The sequence below is a fragment of the Petaurus breviceps genome, unplaced genomic scaffold, assembly GCF_028583685.1.
Source record: "Petaurus breviceps papuanus isolate PSGF00001 unplaced genomic scaffold, PetGlider_PUasm1.0 174, whole genome shotgun sequence".
NCBI classification, from domain to species: domain Eukaryota; kingdom Metazoa; phylum Chordata; class Mammalia; order Diprotodontia; family Petauridae; genus Petaurus; species Petaurus breviceps.
In genome coordinates this window covers 31091755-31107878 of record NW_027185761.1, presented here as the reverse complement: position 1 = coordinate 31107878, position 16124 = coordinate 31091755, and the positions used below count along the sequence as shown (strand labels likewise).

Below are 16124 nucleotides of genomic sequence, written 5' to 3'. Positions count from 1 at the left end.
TGGGCTCCTATCAGAGGTGGCAGAGCTGAAGCTTCCCCACCCAGATTTAGAATCCGTTCTGTCCTCCGGAGGGTATGATGTCATCTCCATGCCCTGCTGCCATGTGCCGAAAGCCTTCCCTTCTTTTCATTAGAGTGCACGGCCCTTCCCCCACTCATCCTCTCCCTTGGATTCCCTGCTCCTTCTTTTCAGCCCTTTCATCCTAACCCTTCTGGAGGGTTGCCAGGTATTTGTTGTCCGCAGGTTACACCCATCAGCTGCCCTGGCAGAACCCATGTGCTAAAATGGGGGTGAGTCAGGTGTACGGTGAAACACCCGCTAGGGAAGGAGAAGGGAGCAGGAGGAAGAAAATCCACAAGGGGCGAGAGGAAGACCAGGATTTGTTTTAGCTCTGCCCCTTACTAGCTATGTTACCCTGGGCAAATCATTTCACTTCTCTGAGATTCCGTTTTGTCATATGTCATTTGTCTATGCTGCCCACCTTGCAGGGTTGTTTTAACAACAGCAACAAGGAGGTAACAGGGTCCAAGGGGAGAGTCCTGGATTTGAAGTTAGAGGACCTCAGTCTCAATCCCAATGACATAATCTGTCTATGTGACCCTGGATAAATCACATAACTCCTGGATCTCAATTTCCTCATCTAGAAAATGAGGGGATTAAGACTAGGTGACTTCTGAGGTCCCTTCCAATTCAGAGGTCTTTGACCCTCTGATCTTCCCCCAGGAACTACAACTACTAATTAAGTTGGGTTATGTTATTCTCTGGGCATTAAATCTACTGGCAAAGTGTGCCAGCCTGAAAATGCCTTCCACAGGAGGCACTAACCTCTTTTTATATCTGTATGTATATGTGTGTGCGTGCCTGAGAAAGTTTGTCAAAATGACCAAAGAACATTTTAAAATTAATTTTTATTTCCAATATCAATCCCCCAGATTCAGAGTGTAACTAATATTGGTTACAATGCCTTCTCTGTGCAAGGCATGAAGTGCTAGAAAACTAAGACCCCAAATCAGCACTGTTCTTCCTGCTTCCAAAAAGTCTGCATTGCATTCAGAACACATGTGGATATGTTGGGGTCAGTGTGACAGTGAGAGCCACTTGTGTTTAAAAAGCAGCAGATGAAGGCTTTGCCCCTTAGCGACTTGGGGTGAGTTACCACCTCTCTAGGCCTGTTTACTCATTTTTTGAGTTACCGATCTGCCATATGTGCCCAGAACATTTTAGCAGGGTGTGTAATTTTGCTTTTTACTTTTGAAAGATGAACATTATTGAATATTCAGTCATAGAGGACATAATTTTTACTCATCAAACTAGCTAAATTTAAACCTAAACTTAACTTTTAAATTAACAACTAAATCTTACTTAAAGGCGCCAAACTTTTAAAATAAGACACAAAATATTAACTTTTTTGGAGACATCAAGGTGGGCCCACTGTGGAGCCACACCTGTGATAATAACGTAGATATTTTTCACTCCTCAGATGCTAAGGAGGAGTTATGGCAAAGACCAGGCTGTATTTCATGGAGTCTTGAAAGGAGAGAAGTGGACGCTGGGCATGAAGGAGGCCTAGACCAGCTAGATGACCAGGGGCTTAGGTAGGGGCAGAGTGCAAGGAGCAGGCACAGAGTTAGGTGAATGGGAGATAGAAAGCAGTGAGGGCAACCTTCTGGAGGTAAAAAGTTTGGCAAATTGATCCGTAAACTTGAGAGTAAAAGAGTTTATGGTACCTTTCTCCAGAATTCTCTATGGTCTAATCTGAAATCATTTTTGTGATGGTATGCATTAAAGCAGGAGTGCTTAACCTGGGCTTTGTGAAATTGCTTTTTATTTTAATATTCTGACAACTCTTATTTTCAAATGGTTGGTTCTCTTTGAAGTCTTAGGTATTTTATTTTATGCATTTAAAAACATGATTCTGAGAAGGGATACATAAGGTTCACCAGACTCCTGAAGGGGCCTGTAACACACACAAAAGGTTAAGGACCTGCCGAAGTCATCACAATGGCACCCCTACACTTTCTTCTGGATGCCTCTTGCAAGTAAAACCACCCTGCAATTAATCCAGCATTTCCAGAGCACCTCTTATGGTGGAGGAATTCTGTTTGGGGGCACGGAGGGATTGGGGAATTTTTTGGGAGAAGTTCAGGATCCTATAATGTCATTGTTGTGGGAAATTCCTCCTATTAATACATATCAGTAACTGTTCTGTAATTTGAAGTCTTAAAAAAGAGTTTCTGGAGTTAGTGAGAAGTTTTGAAAAATTAACTCTCTTGTCCATGGCAGTACGACCTGTAGGAATCAGAGGTGGAACTGAACCCAGGGGCATCTTGAGTGAATGTCTGGGCTCTACTCACTAGGATACACTCTTACCATAGGAGAATACCCATTAAAATGTCATAATCCTTTCCCTCATAGAGCCTGAAATCTTCTTGTGAGGGCTAGAAACCTGTCTTGTTTCTGTTCTCTATCAAACAGTATCATGTTGTGAGATACCCTGCCTGTATGTACATGTGCACATCTCCAAAACACATACAAATTCCTTTCTCTTGAAGAATCTCAAAGCATCTTATCAAACTCTCCTTTCCCTAAATTAACCCATCTAAATTACACACCAACTCCAGGGCATAGAAATGGTCCAAGCATATTGTAAAGTGCTTACTACAGGTTGGTAAAGGTAGTTTGATAGCTGAACTAGCAAGAAAAGGAGAAAAGAATAGCTCGTTGAAACTACACGCCATATCGTATGAGCAGAATATCATTTACACAGCTTGGAATTGGCTTGGTTTGAAAAGCTTACTTCCCCTGTGGTGGGTGGACAAACTCATGGGGTGGTAGTTTGTTCTGTGAGCAGGTCCCATGTGATCAAGGGTCCCGGTTAGCCGAGGCCTTGGTGCCAGAAAACTAGCCCACACTAGCTCTTTCTCCTTTCGTACCTACTTCCTCTCTAACACTCTGGGTCTAGCCCATCTGACACAGAGACCAGCCCCTTCCTTCACCTGTGACCCTGAAACAACTGCAGAGAACAATGGTGTTTCATTTTCCTCAGGATTTCGTAAGAGATGGGTGTGGTTCGTTACTGTTGACAGCCACTGCCCTCTCTGTACCACACTGGCTGATCCAAGAAGAGCCATTAACCAAAGAGGGGGCTGGTAATTAGGAACTGCAGCCCAGCTGTTGATTATATAACATGTCCTATTTTAGTAATGCCACCCAGAGCTGAAGAAATAGAAACAGAGTGACACCTAAATTTGTGAAGGGAGCATGCAACCTTTATGTATCTGCTTATTTTGTGAAACTTAAATTTTCACCTTCCCAAAAAGTAAATAAACTGACTAGTAATAGATCGAACATCCTGTTGGGAGTGAAGATAGCTAGATTTGCATCCTAGTTCCAGGTCCTACCTAAGATGACTTGAATCAAGCCACTTGTGTGTGCTTCTGTTTTCTCCTTTGTAAATCGGAAATAATCCCAATACTTCTGCCTAGAGTGTTACAGTAAAGCAAGGAAATCAGCGAGTATATATGTGAAAACAATTTTGAAAATATTAAGCACTGTCCATTCAACAAGTGTCTGATTAGGTTCCAGCCCCTTGCTAGGCCCTGTTTTGGGTACCAAGGATACAATGACAAAAATGAAATTGCCCTGGCCTTAAAAGAGTTCATGTTCTTATAAAACAAAGTATACACAGATGTTGTATTTATATACTTAAACACACATATATGCATAAAGCGAGATATGTATGTCTATGCATACATGTGAGCACATGTGTGGGTGTATGTACACATGTATGTACATACACGATAATATCAGAGAGAAAAGGATAAGAAGGTAATGCCTGAGCTAATCCTTAAAAGAAGCCAAGGATTCTAAGAATTGGAAGTGAAGAAGAGATTGCATGCCTGGAATGGGGCCCAGCTTGTGCACATGCACAGAGATGAGAAATGCAATATTTGTCCTTAATAGCAAATAGGCCTGTTTATCTAGAGCACAGAATACTAATCTAACTTCAGTTTCAGTGGTATCCCCTACAAAGACTGTAGCTAAGGTTATTTTATCTTTAAGCAGTGAAATGTTGGAACAGCCACAGTTTAACTCATTCTTTGAGAAATCTGTGAGACGAGAATGACTTTTTTAACTGTCTTGAAGAGAGGGCAAAGGAAAAGGAATAAGAAAACTTATTTGTCCAGAGATAAAAGTTTAACCATTGTCTTACGAAGAAACATGGAAAAAATTCAAAATTAAAAAAAAGATAGAGACTACATGTTTACCCTGAGGGAATTGAATGGTGGGACTGTGCTTCTAGAACTCAGAAGTCCACCAGTTTAGTAACAGGTAAAGGTGACTTTGACTGAGCTCTTTCTCATAGCTGATAAAGTAAACATGTATCTCTTTGTTTTATTTTTGATTACACTGCTAAGAAATACTATAGCCAGAAATTTTTTATCTTTATTTAAGTCTGGGGTTTATATGAAAAGAGAGGTGAGTAAAGTTTATGGGGAAAGACTTTTCTTTAGTTTATCAAATAAGTAATATTTAGTAACCTGGCATAGAGGACTCAGATCTAATTGATGAGAAATGTTCAGTTTTAGTAATTAATAAAGAAATGTAAAGACATATTCCTCAATTGCCATAGAACCTTAGGATGAGAATAAACAAGGAAGATGGACCAGCAGCAGATAGTGGTTATCACCCCACCGAGGCTGCAGGTGAGGAGGGTTGACATTACCCCCGTGTTACATGAATACCAAACAATGTTAGGCAGTATTATTGTAAATGATCCTTTCATCCACTTAGCACATTTTTTGGATAATTACTAGTATCCCCTCCCTGGAGAAGCAAATGCTGTTCTAGCTATACTTTCGGAGAAGTGAATTCCAGAATTATTACTTTTCCTCTGCCCTTTGGCTATATGATAGAAACAGCTTACTTTACCAGCTTGCAGTGAAGGATGAGGGCTGTAAATTTGTAAGTGTTTTGTGACTTCTCCACTAAGTAGGATAAATGCCACCATAGTAATATTTATCCTATTTAAACCCTGGGTACCTTCTGAAGATATCTGTTAATTGGGAGAAGGGAGGATTTGTTCACTGGGGCTTCTTTAGTCCTTCCTATAATCTAAAATATTAACTGGGCCACGGTAAAAATCCAAATGGAGAATTTGGATTGTCTTCTCACTTAGTATGCAAAACATTTGTTTTTAGCTTGAAGTAACTTAAATGCAGAAGTGGCATTTGGTAGTTGGATGAAAGGCCACTCTTAGTTTAGCTTCAATGGAATCTTCCAGGAAAGGGGGAGGGGGAAGGACAGGGTAGAAAGGAGAAGAGAGACAGAGGCAGAAAGAAAGAGGGAGAGACAGAAGACAGAGAAACAAATCATCCATTTCTCCTCCCATCCCTAATGAGTCTTCATTTTATGACCTCTTGGCTTCCCTTGAACTACTAAAAACCAAATTAAACTCACAAACAAAACATCTTACTAGCCTAAACATCCCAGCCTTATCTGCACAGTTCTGTAGCCACGGGTGCAACATTGAAAGTTTTCTCTTATTTTTCTATTCTTTCTTAAGATTGTAAGTAAATTCCTACACTGAGGCATGAGTTTTTCTAAGGAGGAGGTTACCTCACTCATGGTTCTTTCTCAGAATAGCCTCTTCAGTTGAACCCAGGGAGAGTGAACACTTCTCAGAATGAATAATATTTGCATCATACAATACAACTTCCTTTTTTCTCCACCCTTCCCCCCCACACTTCCAATCATGGACATTTTGAGAGGCTGGTCAGTGCCGCCCCCATGTCTGCAACTTCAGTGTTGGCGTTTACAGGGACTTTTCCAACTTTACCTAGAAAAGAACTAACCAGAACCCCAGCCCCTGTGGTTAGCCCGTTTCCGCCTGTGGCTTTGGTCCGTTTGTCTGCTCTGACAGAGGAAGCTCTCACTGTGACGGGAAGAGGGAGTTAACTGCACAGGCTGGATCATGATGCCTCAGCTTGTAGGAGGACCAGGGCAGACAGTACATAATGCCATTGGTATGCGAGATGCCAGCAGTGAGGGGAGGGGGAAGGAGGAAGACAGAGTCCCAGAGTGGCAGATAAGGCTGGCAGCCACTTAGTGCATCTGGGCCTCACACACACCAAATGATGAACTCGACTCTGAAATCAAATCCCCTCTAATTAAAATGATTTTCACACAGAAAGTTGAGCTGAAGCTGAGCCACAGAGACATGGTATTTGACCTTGAACAGACATTAAAAGTAGATTTTTTGCAAATTGATAGAGCTTTGGAATCTCTAACTGGCTGGAGATCTGTGTGTGAACAGCTTAGCTGCAGTTGTTTGTGCCTGGGAAGTCTGCAGTAACGTTTTCTTGGACAGGCTAGGCTAAACAGAAATCTAGACACCATACTCTTTGGGCTGGCAATCAAAACAAAACAAAACAAAAAAAGTCTTCCACCTCTCCCCAGGTAGAGAGTAATTATTTCAAAGGGATTCACATCCATGGAAGATTCAGTCCTCTAGCACTAGAGTGGAAATTCACTGTGTAAATCAAAAAATCAATCCGACTATAATTACTATGATTATAGTAATAATTACTAGAAGGCCTGATCAGTCAGTGTTCCTCACAAGCTTGACTAGACAGCAGTCAGTGACTTATAGTAAATGAGAGGGCACATAGCGTCCAGGCTCACAGACCATAGGGTCTCATCTGCCCATAGAAAATAAGCTGGCCATTATGCTTCATGGTATGTTTTATAGACCTTACTTTGCCCATGGACATTCTGGGTATTTTTTTTTTAGATTGAGAGCCAGAGAAGTGGCAAGAGTGATAAGGAGTAGAGGGGTAAGAGAGGAGAGAAGGAATATTTTTAGTGGGCAGGAAAGGGAAATGTTTAGCACAAAGGATGTGAGATTATAAAAGTCTTCCCAGTTCTCTTTTCTGAACTGTTCTTTTGATGAGTGGCTTTGATATCAATGCCATCCAAACCACCACTATATCACAGGGACCTTTCAAGGATAGAACCCTCTAGCCTGGACTTAGTTTGTTTTGCAGTTAACCAAAGACAAGAAAACTCTTTCTGCCATCTTTGCTTTGGAGCCCATGGGAAAGAGAAGAAAGTTGCCTGTGGAGGAACAGAGGCTATTGAATACCTTCTGTCTGTGGCTGTTTAAGCAGCTGGCTTGAGAATGAGGGATGTTAACCTTTTCTTGTGCATTAAGCTTTGTGTTGACCTAAGTCTTGGTGGTTTTATACATTTATTTGGAACCTTTCAGTAGTAGTATCCTTCCATTTTTATACTCTAAAGTGGAAATTTGTATAGCTGATAAAGATTAAGTTCATTAGGCAAACTAACAGAACTAAAGTCTACATGGAAAATGTGGTAACTGGTGTAAAAGATAAAAATTTTTCAAGCAATTCGGTTTCAAACTGTTTGCATACCAACAGTTAACATAATTACAGATGAGTTAAATCAGTCTAGTCATGCTTGATTCCTCCATTTCCCCAATTCAGTTACAAAAAAGTCCCATCACTTACAACTTTCTAATGACTTCTGTGTTCGTCCCTTCCTTTCCATTCCCTAGAAGACTACAGTTGATCAAGCCTTCCACTTGAGTTACAGTAGTAAGCTTTACAAGTACAAGATGGGGGAGGTATATGGAAAAAGATCAGGGCATTTTGGCAGACAAAAAGTCAGTGTGGGTCAACAATGTGATAGGGCAACCCAAAAAACCTGTCATCCATTAATGCAGGCAAAGTGTCCAGGACAGGGAATGTGATGGACCTGCTGAACTTTGCCCTAATCAGACCACATAAAGATTGTTGTGTTCAGTTCTGGACATCAAATATAAGGAAGAACATTGACCAACTAATACATGTAGTGGAAAGTGAAAAGGACGGTGAAGGGCCTTGAGATCATCCTGCATAAGGATCAGTTCAAGGAACTAGGAACATTTATCCTGAATGATGAAAGGCTTAAAGGAGAACATGATAGCCATCTGAGGAACTGTCTTGGAGAAAAAGGAAGAAGCTTGTTTGGCTTCACTTTAGAGACCAGAATTGAAAACAATGGATAGATGTTGCTGAGATGCAGATTTTAATTGGCTCTCAGGAAATTTTTTGTAATAATTACAACTGTCCAAAAGTAGAATGTTCTGCCTCTGGAGCCATAGTCGGCCTCTTATCACTGAAGGCTCTGCAAGCAAAGACTGGATAACCATCAGACAGAGAGGATTCCTTTGAAATCATGGGTTGGAGGATGTAAGGCTGTCTCTGGTCCAGTCAGTCCTACATACTATTATTGCAAGAGTCATCTTCCTTGAAACACAGATCTGTAACCCATCAGTGGCTCCTTCTTGCCCACAGGTTAAAGTTCAAGTTCCTGACAAATCCTGACTTCTAGTCAAATGGATCCATTTACTGTTCCTTAAATGGGTCGTGCCCATCTCTGCCTACAGACCTTTTGCTCAAGGAGTTCCCTAAGCCTAGATGGCACTTCCTCCTCCCTCTAGCACTCCCCCTCCCCCCACCACCATTAGCTGTCAGATTCTTGTTCTTCCCTTAAGATCCACTTCCACCATAAGGCCTTCCTTGTCTTTCTCATCATTTGTATCATTCTCTCTTCTCAATCATTTTAGCACTTGCTGTCCATACCACTCATTTGATACTTAATTCATCCCACTTCATGGTGCTTTTGTTTTTATATACTGAGGTCACTTGTCTCTCCAGTTATGTTATGAGACCTTCAAGGACATGTCTTGGACCTCTTTTTATTGGAATAATCTCCTTCCACCTTCTCAAATCCATCCTTTGCATGGTTCCCCAAATCATTTCCCTAAGTCACTGGCCTGACTATACCATTCCTTCGGTCAAAAACCTTGATGATTTGAATTAAATTTCTTAGCCTGGCATTTTAGGCTTTCCACATTCTGACCTTAGCCTAATTTTATCCTATTCTCCATTTCAGCTAAACTGGACTAATAAACTCTTCCCTGATCTTATCCTGCATTCTCTCGATTTTTGGCATAAACCCACCTCTCCTTCCTCCAGTCTCTAGAATGCATTCTCTTCTCATAGAAACTCTTCTCTTTCACACCCAGCTCAGGCATCCAGCCCCTCCATACTTGCAGGAAGCCTTCCTTGATCACACACACACACACACACACACACACACACACACACACACACACACGAGTAACTGCTCCTTCAAATTTTCTTAGACTACTTTGTTTAATGAAGATTTCCAGTCTCCTGCCTCTAGATGGAGGAACTTGTGTAGATCTGCTTCTTCCTGTCCCGTAGTTAGGAGTGTTTTCCAAGGGAATTAGGTTAAAAGAGGCTGGGATACAAAAACAAAAAGAAAAGCAGTTCCTCTTCTCAAGGCTCTTCTAACAGAGAAGATGCAAGTACATATATGTTTAATCATTTTTCAGTTGGGTCCAGTTCTCAGTGACCTCATTTGAGATTCCTTCTCCAGCTCATTTTGTAAATGAAGAAACTGAGGTAGACAGGGAGGAGTGACTTGCCCAGGGTCACACAGCTTGTGAGTGTCTGTGGCCAGATTTGAACTCAGGAAGATGAGTCTTCCTAACTCCAGGCCTGTCATTCTATCCATTGTAGTGCCACCTAGCTGCCCCAAGTACACATGTATGTGAAATAAATATAAAGATGAATAATTCATATAAATAAATAATAATAATTGCAAATTAGTAATAAATAACATAATCAATACAAAGCAATTAAATACAAGGGAAGGAAAGAGGGCACAAGCAGTTAAGGGAGATTGGAAAAAGCTTCATACAGAACTTGATTCTTGGGCTGCATGAAGAAAGGGCTTCTATGAAGCAGAGAAAAGGAGGGAGTATATTAGAGGCATGAGGAAAGACTAGAACATAGGAGAGGGCCCCCGGCAAGGAGGGAATGTCATGGGTGAGTGATGAAGAGGTCAGTCTGACTGGATCGCAGAGTAGAGTCAGGATCGGAGTATGGAAGCTACGGGGAGGGGAGGAATGGCCAATGAGGCTGAAAAGCAACTCGGGGCCAGGTTGTGAAGGCTAATCAACTGAACAAAAGTTTCTGTTAGATCCTAGAAGCAAGAGGAAGTGAGTGAAGTTGATCTAATAGAGAGTGACGTGGTCAGATCTGTACTTAAGGAAAATTACTTTGATAGCAGTGTGTAGGATGGCTTGTTGAGGAAGAGACTTGAGGCAAGGAAACTAATTAAGAGGCTATTACCATAATTTAGGTGAGAAGTGGTGAGGGCCTGAACTAAGGGGTTGGCTCTGAAAGTGGAGAAAAAAGCAGATGTGAACATATTGTGGAGGTAGAAATGGCAAAATGTGGAGCATTGGGGTGCTGGGAAATGGTTAAAAATCAGTTCTCTTGGGGGGAAATTATGCACGCCACACTTATAAATTTAACCTGTATTAACATTTTCTCCATCACATTTTTTTTTGCTTTTTAAAATTTTTTTGGAGGGGGAAGGTAGGGCAATTGGGGTTAAGTGACTTGCCCAAGGTCACATAGCTAGTTTTTTGTGTTAAGTGTCTGACGCCGGATGTGAACTCAGGTCCTCCTGACTCCAGGGCTGGAGCTCTATTCACTGTACCTCCTAGCCGCCCCTCTCCATCACATTCTTAAATCTAGTCAACAAAGCAGTATACAAGCCCTGCTTGTGGTAAGCTGATTTCTGAGGTGGAAATGCTTACAGAGAAAATTTAACAATCAGCTGGGGTTTGAGCTGGCTGTCTAGCTGTCACCTCCTCCTCTTCCTCCCCCTCCTTCAGAGTAGGATGAGGGACAGTGAGGATAATGACATGATTAAGGACCTGGGACTGGGAGAATGAAAGAATGGCATTACCTTCCAAAGGAACAGGGAGGCAGGAAAAGAGGTAGGTTTGGGGAGAAAGAGGTATCATTCCAAGTTCTAGACCCCAAAAACTCAGTCCAGGGCCTGGCAAAAACCATTTTCCCCTCCTTGAATATGCTACTTTCCTGAATGTCTTCTCTACACACAAAGCAGTCAGTATGTATTAATTGATAACGGTTGTACATGTAGCAGTGGAATTACTGTGGTTTTTTTCTAAGTCCTCAAACTGCATTTCTTTAAAAATATTTTGTAATCTGTGCACTTGGATTGACTTCCTTGAATACTTATATCACCTCCCTTCCCTTTATGTCTAAGCTTTTTTGATTTGGGGGTTTCTTTCTGTTATTTGATTAAACTTTTAAAGTGCCTTTCTTCTCAATATGGAAATATTAAATTGTTTTAGATTAACATCAAAAGGAATATTGATTTTGAAGGAGCTGTGGCCAAGTGAAAAGATCCCTGACTTTGCACTTGGGAGATCTGGGTTTTGAATATTGACTGTGCCATTTACTTGCTGTGACCTCAGACAAGGCATTAATCTCTCTGAGCCTCAGTTTCTTCATCTTTAAGATGGGGATGATAATCCTTGCTCTGCCAACCTTAGAGGATCGGGGTGAAGAAAACACTTTGTGAGCTGCACAATGCTACAGAAATGCGGGGAGTGTTCATCTTCCTTATAACCCTCAGGCATCATATAGGTATCAGCTGCCCTAAATTTTGCTTAGTTATGATTAGAAGTCCTGGACATTTCCCAGAATAACCTTTGTAAGGGAAGAATAATTCCCATTTTCAGAATAAAGCAATGAAACCATAATCCTCTATATTTCCTCAGTGGGCAAATGAGAATCTATGTAAGGTAGACTTCACCCAGGGGAGTCATAGAATAATAGTTCTAGAGGTAGAAGTGACCTCAGACTCCAGCCAGTTCAACTCCCTCATTTTGCTGGTGTGGAAATGAATTACTTTACCAATGTCACACAGGTGAGCATCAAAGAGGCAGGACTTGAACTAAGGTCCTCTAAGTCCAAAGTCAATGCTCCTTCCCACACCCTATGCCATGCTCCCTTCCCCCAATGCCGTGCTCCCTCCCGTGGTATCATGCTTCCTTCAAGACTGTTGTGAATGTTGAGTTTTCAGACCACTGAATTCTACTAACTGGAGAAATTGCCAGTCAATAACAGCTGTGAGTGGAAAAGAATGAGTGATTGCCAAGGGTTTAAAGGAGGTGGCATGATTGAGAGTGAGGATTAAGACTTTAGGGAAGAAGTCAAATGGGGGCGGAGGGAGGGAAGGAGAGAGAGATTGAGAGAGAGGAGGGAGGGAGGGAGAGAGAGAGAGAGAGAGAGAGAGAGAGAGAGAGAGAGAGAGAGAGAGAGAGAGAGAGAGAGAGAGAGAGAGCGAGAGAGAGAGCGAGCTGGAACTGGAAGTATTGGGGCTTGAACAAATTCTTCTGAGGTAGGGTTTATATATACTCAAGACCCTTGGTAGTGATGGGTTATGTATCAGCTTTGAAAACTGCATATCTATTATATATAGATGCTTCCATAATCCACCCATAGTCCTCAATTTGGGGTATTTTGTTACAGAAAACCCAGGTGGCAAATGAAGAAAGACCATTATGCTCTATGTACCTTTGAAAACCAACAGATTATTCTGAAATATTGTTCTGTTGAATTCTCAGTGACTCGTAGTAATTGATGTTACATTTGACAGAGATGAAGATGGGATAACAATTTAGCTCCTTGCAAGAAAGATGTTTGTTTTGGGTTTTGACCTATGTAAATCAAGACAGTTGTAGTTTCAACATACGTTTTGTTTTGTTTTTTTTAATCATGACCTTTACTTCAAATGTTCCAGGGCAGGCCAGAGTCACCATTACTATCCGAGCATTAGTAAAACTAAGGACCACGTTTGTCTCTGTACAACAAATTGCTCTGGATGTGATTTACTCCTGTCCCCTGAACTAAGCACTTATTCAGAGGCAGTCGCTAATTGCAAGCTCTCACTTGAGTAGCTTTCAGATTTTTTGCAGTTTCTGTAGTAGTCATCTGCTTTAATTCCAGACATGGGATATATATAATTTCCTCAGCTGGCTTATGGTGCTGGTCGAAGAGATATCCATCCATGTACTTGTGTCTGTCTTTTGGAAGGAAACAGCGATGGCAACGGTAAAGAGTTCCTGGTTCCTTTAGAAGAGGACATTGGGATATGCAGAAAAGCTCCTCTGGATTTAGAGGCTGTTAGAATCATCCCCTAAGGGGCGGCCAGGTGGCTCAGCGAGTAAGAGCACCAGCTCCAGTGTCGGGACGACCTGGAGATCGAATCCCGGGCTCAGACACTCAGCACCACACCCAGAAATAACTGGCCGTGTAACCTTGAGCAAGTTACTTAACCCCGGTTGCTTAAAAAAATAAATAAAAAATAAAAATAGAATTCATCCCCTAGAGGCCAAGATAGTCAGGGGAAGATGGAAGATTCAATGAACCTTAGATGTCTTGGTTTTTTACCTCATTTCTACAACTGATGAAATCCAGTCTGAATGTTTACTCCCAACTCCTTGTACAAAACTCATTTATTGAAACTTTGCCTATTGTTTGGCAGAAGAGCAACCCAAAAGAGGGACTCGAGTATGAAAACCTAACCAAGGACAGGCCACAGAACTCACGTCGGTAGTGAGCGGTGGGGTGAGGAAGAGGAAAGAAGTGGACAAAATCATTGTTGTCATTTTGTCCCCTCACCTCTGCTCCTACCAGCTGTTGTGTGCTTTGTGGAGAAAGGGGAGGGACCAGAAGTGTGGAGTGGTGGGACTTACAAAGCTTACCTTGAGAGGGACTAAAATATCGCCCCTCTCTGATATACTCTGTTTTATTCCCTTTGTTATATTTTGTCTGACAGCTTTACTAGGGAAAGGGGAAGGAAAGATGTTTAAAACAACAATAGCAAGCTAATTCCACCCCCACTACTAAGATGACGTTATCGTTGAGTCATGTCCAACTCTCCATGACCCCTTTTGGGTGTTTTTCCATTTCCTTCTCCAGCTCATTTGACAGATTAGGAAACTGAGGCACACACAGTTAAGTGATTTGCCCAGGGTCACACAGCTAGTAAGTGTCTGAGGTTGGATTTAAATTCAGGCTTTCCTGACTCCAGGCCTGGTGTTCTATCTTCTGGTTCACCCAGCTGTCTTACTAACATGCAACAGGGAATAATGGGAAGAAACTCTGGCCTGGGAATCATGAGACCTGGGTTTGAATTCCAGCTCTGGCATTACCTACAGTATGACCTTTCCAAGCCTCTGTTTCCTTATTGAAAAATGGAGATAATAGTTGCACCACCAACTTCATAAGATTGTTTTTAAAAAAGAAGTTTTGTAATTCTTAAAAGTATTTATAAACATGAACAACCTCCTTTCTCTCCATAACACAAGCTCAGTCATATTCAGTGTGATCAATGCTTGTGACTTAAAATCTCATTACTTCTCAGGTTTCTATCAGCAATGTATTGGTAATTTGGACTATTTAAAACAAACATACAACCAACATCAATGTAGGATCATAGATTTAGAGATAGAAGGCTCCGTAGAGGTCACCTCCTCTAAACTTTTCTTTTAATTGATGAGGAAATGGAGGCCAAGGGAGGTTAAAGGATGTGTCACTGTCAGGATTTGAACCAAGGTCCTCCAACCCAAAGTCTAGTGTTCTGCTCTTCATAGGGATAAAGTGAATATTATTTTGCTCTATTTGCTTACTGCTCTTTCTTATGTCACCCTCTAAAAATGCTTTCTTTTTCTTCCCTCCTAATGTGGATTCCAGGAAAGAAATCTGGACTGGTTCCCTAGGATGCGTGCCATGTCACTGGTCAGCAGTGATTCTGAAGGAGAGCAAAATGAGCTGAGGAACCTACAGGAGAAGCTGGAGTCCACCATGAAGCTCGTTACCAATCTCTCCGGTCAGCTGTCAGAATTAAAGGATCAGGTAAAGAGAAGTCCCTTTATCTTTCAATGGCCTACCCCACTCCCACCCTCCCAAACGCTCATGAGAAAGACTCAGTAGTCTAAGATGAATAAATTCAGATATTTAAAAATATATAAAAATCTTCAGTAATTGCACAAGATTAGAACAAGAAACTAGGCTGTAGACGCCAAGCTAACCAACCACATGGTCTGTCAGTCTCCCCCACTGTGGACTGCAGTGGTCACAGCCACAGCCAAGAGTCAAGGCTACCAAAAAAGTGAGGAATATAAATGAAAAAATGAAAACTCCTGTTGCTTAAGGACGCAGTACCAGAGATGGCAAGCATAGAACCTGCTAGGTCTACACAGAACACGTGTCCAATGAGAGACCCATATCACTCTTTCACTACCACCCCTGTCTGGCCTCTGAATGCAAAGATGGTGCTCCTTCCTCATCATTGGTAGGACATATACTGCCTTGGGCACTAGTGGGCACAGGTTTACACAGATCCATCCACTCTTGCTTCATCCCCTTTGATGCCAAAAGTATGTGGTTTATAGTCTGCTGATGAAGAGTGGGACTGTGGTGCAGTTGTGTTGGATGGAATAGTGCCAAAGCAGTCGGGGACGGAGATGATCAAGTTTGTGACTTTCAGCACTCTCTCCAACAGCCTGAGACATTTGTCTCAGCATGTCTTGGATATACAACTAAAATCACTTTAATCCATTCCTAGCAAGATTACCCCATTTTGCATAAGAAATGCTTCTATATGCAGGTACCATGCCAGATACAACCACAGTAATTTACCACCTATATAAACTTATATACATATATTTATATCCATACGTGTATTATACAAACACCCTTTTTAGGACACACTTTTTGGGACACACTTCACAAAGTATTGTTAACCCTACTCTGAATTTCTTTATTTCCAAACGAATTTAAGGCAAGCCCTGGCCCCAGACAGCAAGAGGCCTAATATACTAACATGAAAATAAAATGTCTAATGAGAAAGGGAGAGATCCTTATTTATGAAGTCTGTCCTGAGCTCAGAACTTGATAGCCACCTAGAATGAGGAATAACCAAATAAGGAAAACGAATGAAGATGTAACGAGATGACTTTGCTTGTTATTTTATCAACTTTTGCTCCCATTATGAAACATTTGACAAATGACCCACAGACTTCACCAATTCATGAAGATAGGTCTGTTGCAACTGCTTCTCTCCTGCCCTGTGAAGAGGAAAGCAGACTTCATAGAACATCTGCCGATGATGCAGTTCTAGAAAAAGCTCAGTTCAGTTAGATT

The 16124-nt window shown here is 41.6% G+C and overlaps 1 protein-coding gene across 1 annotated transcript in view; it reads left to right on the top strand.

Annotated features, from left to right (window-relative positions):
• ITPR1 (inositol 1,4,5-trisphosphate receptor type 1) overlaps nucleotides 1–16124 on the top strand; it is a 393216-nt gene that overhangs the window by 365932 nt on the left and 11160 nt on the right. Inside the window, exon 61 of the mRNA XM_069084059.1 lies at nucleotides 14673–14834. Coding sequence (XP_068940160.1) covers nucleotides 14673–14834 — 162 coding nt within the window. The remainder of the gene's footprint in view (nucleotides 1–14672; nucleotides 14835–16124) is intronic.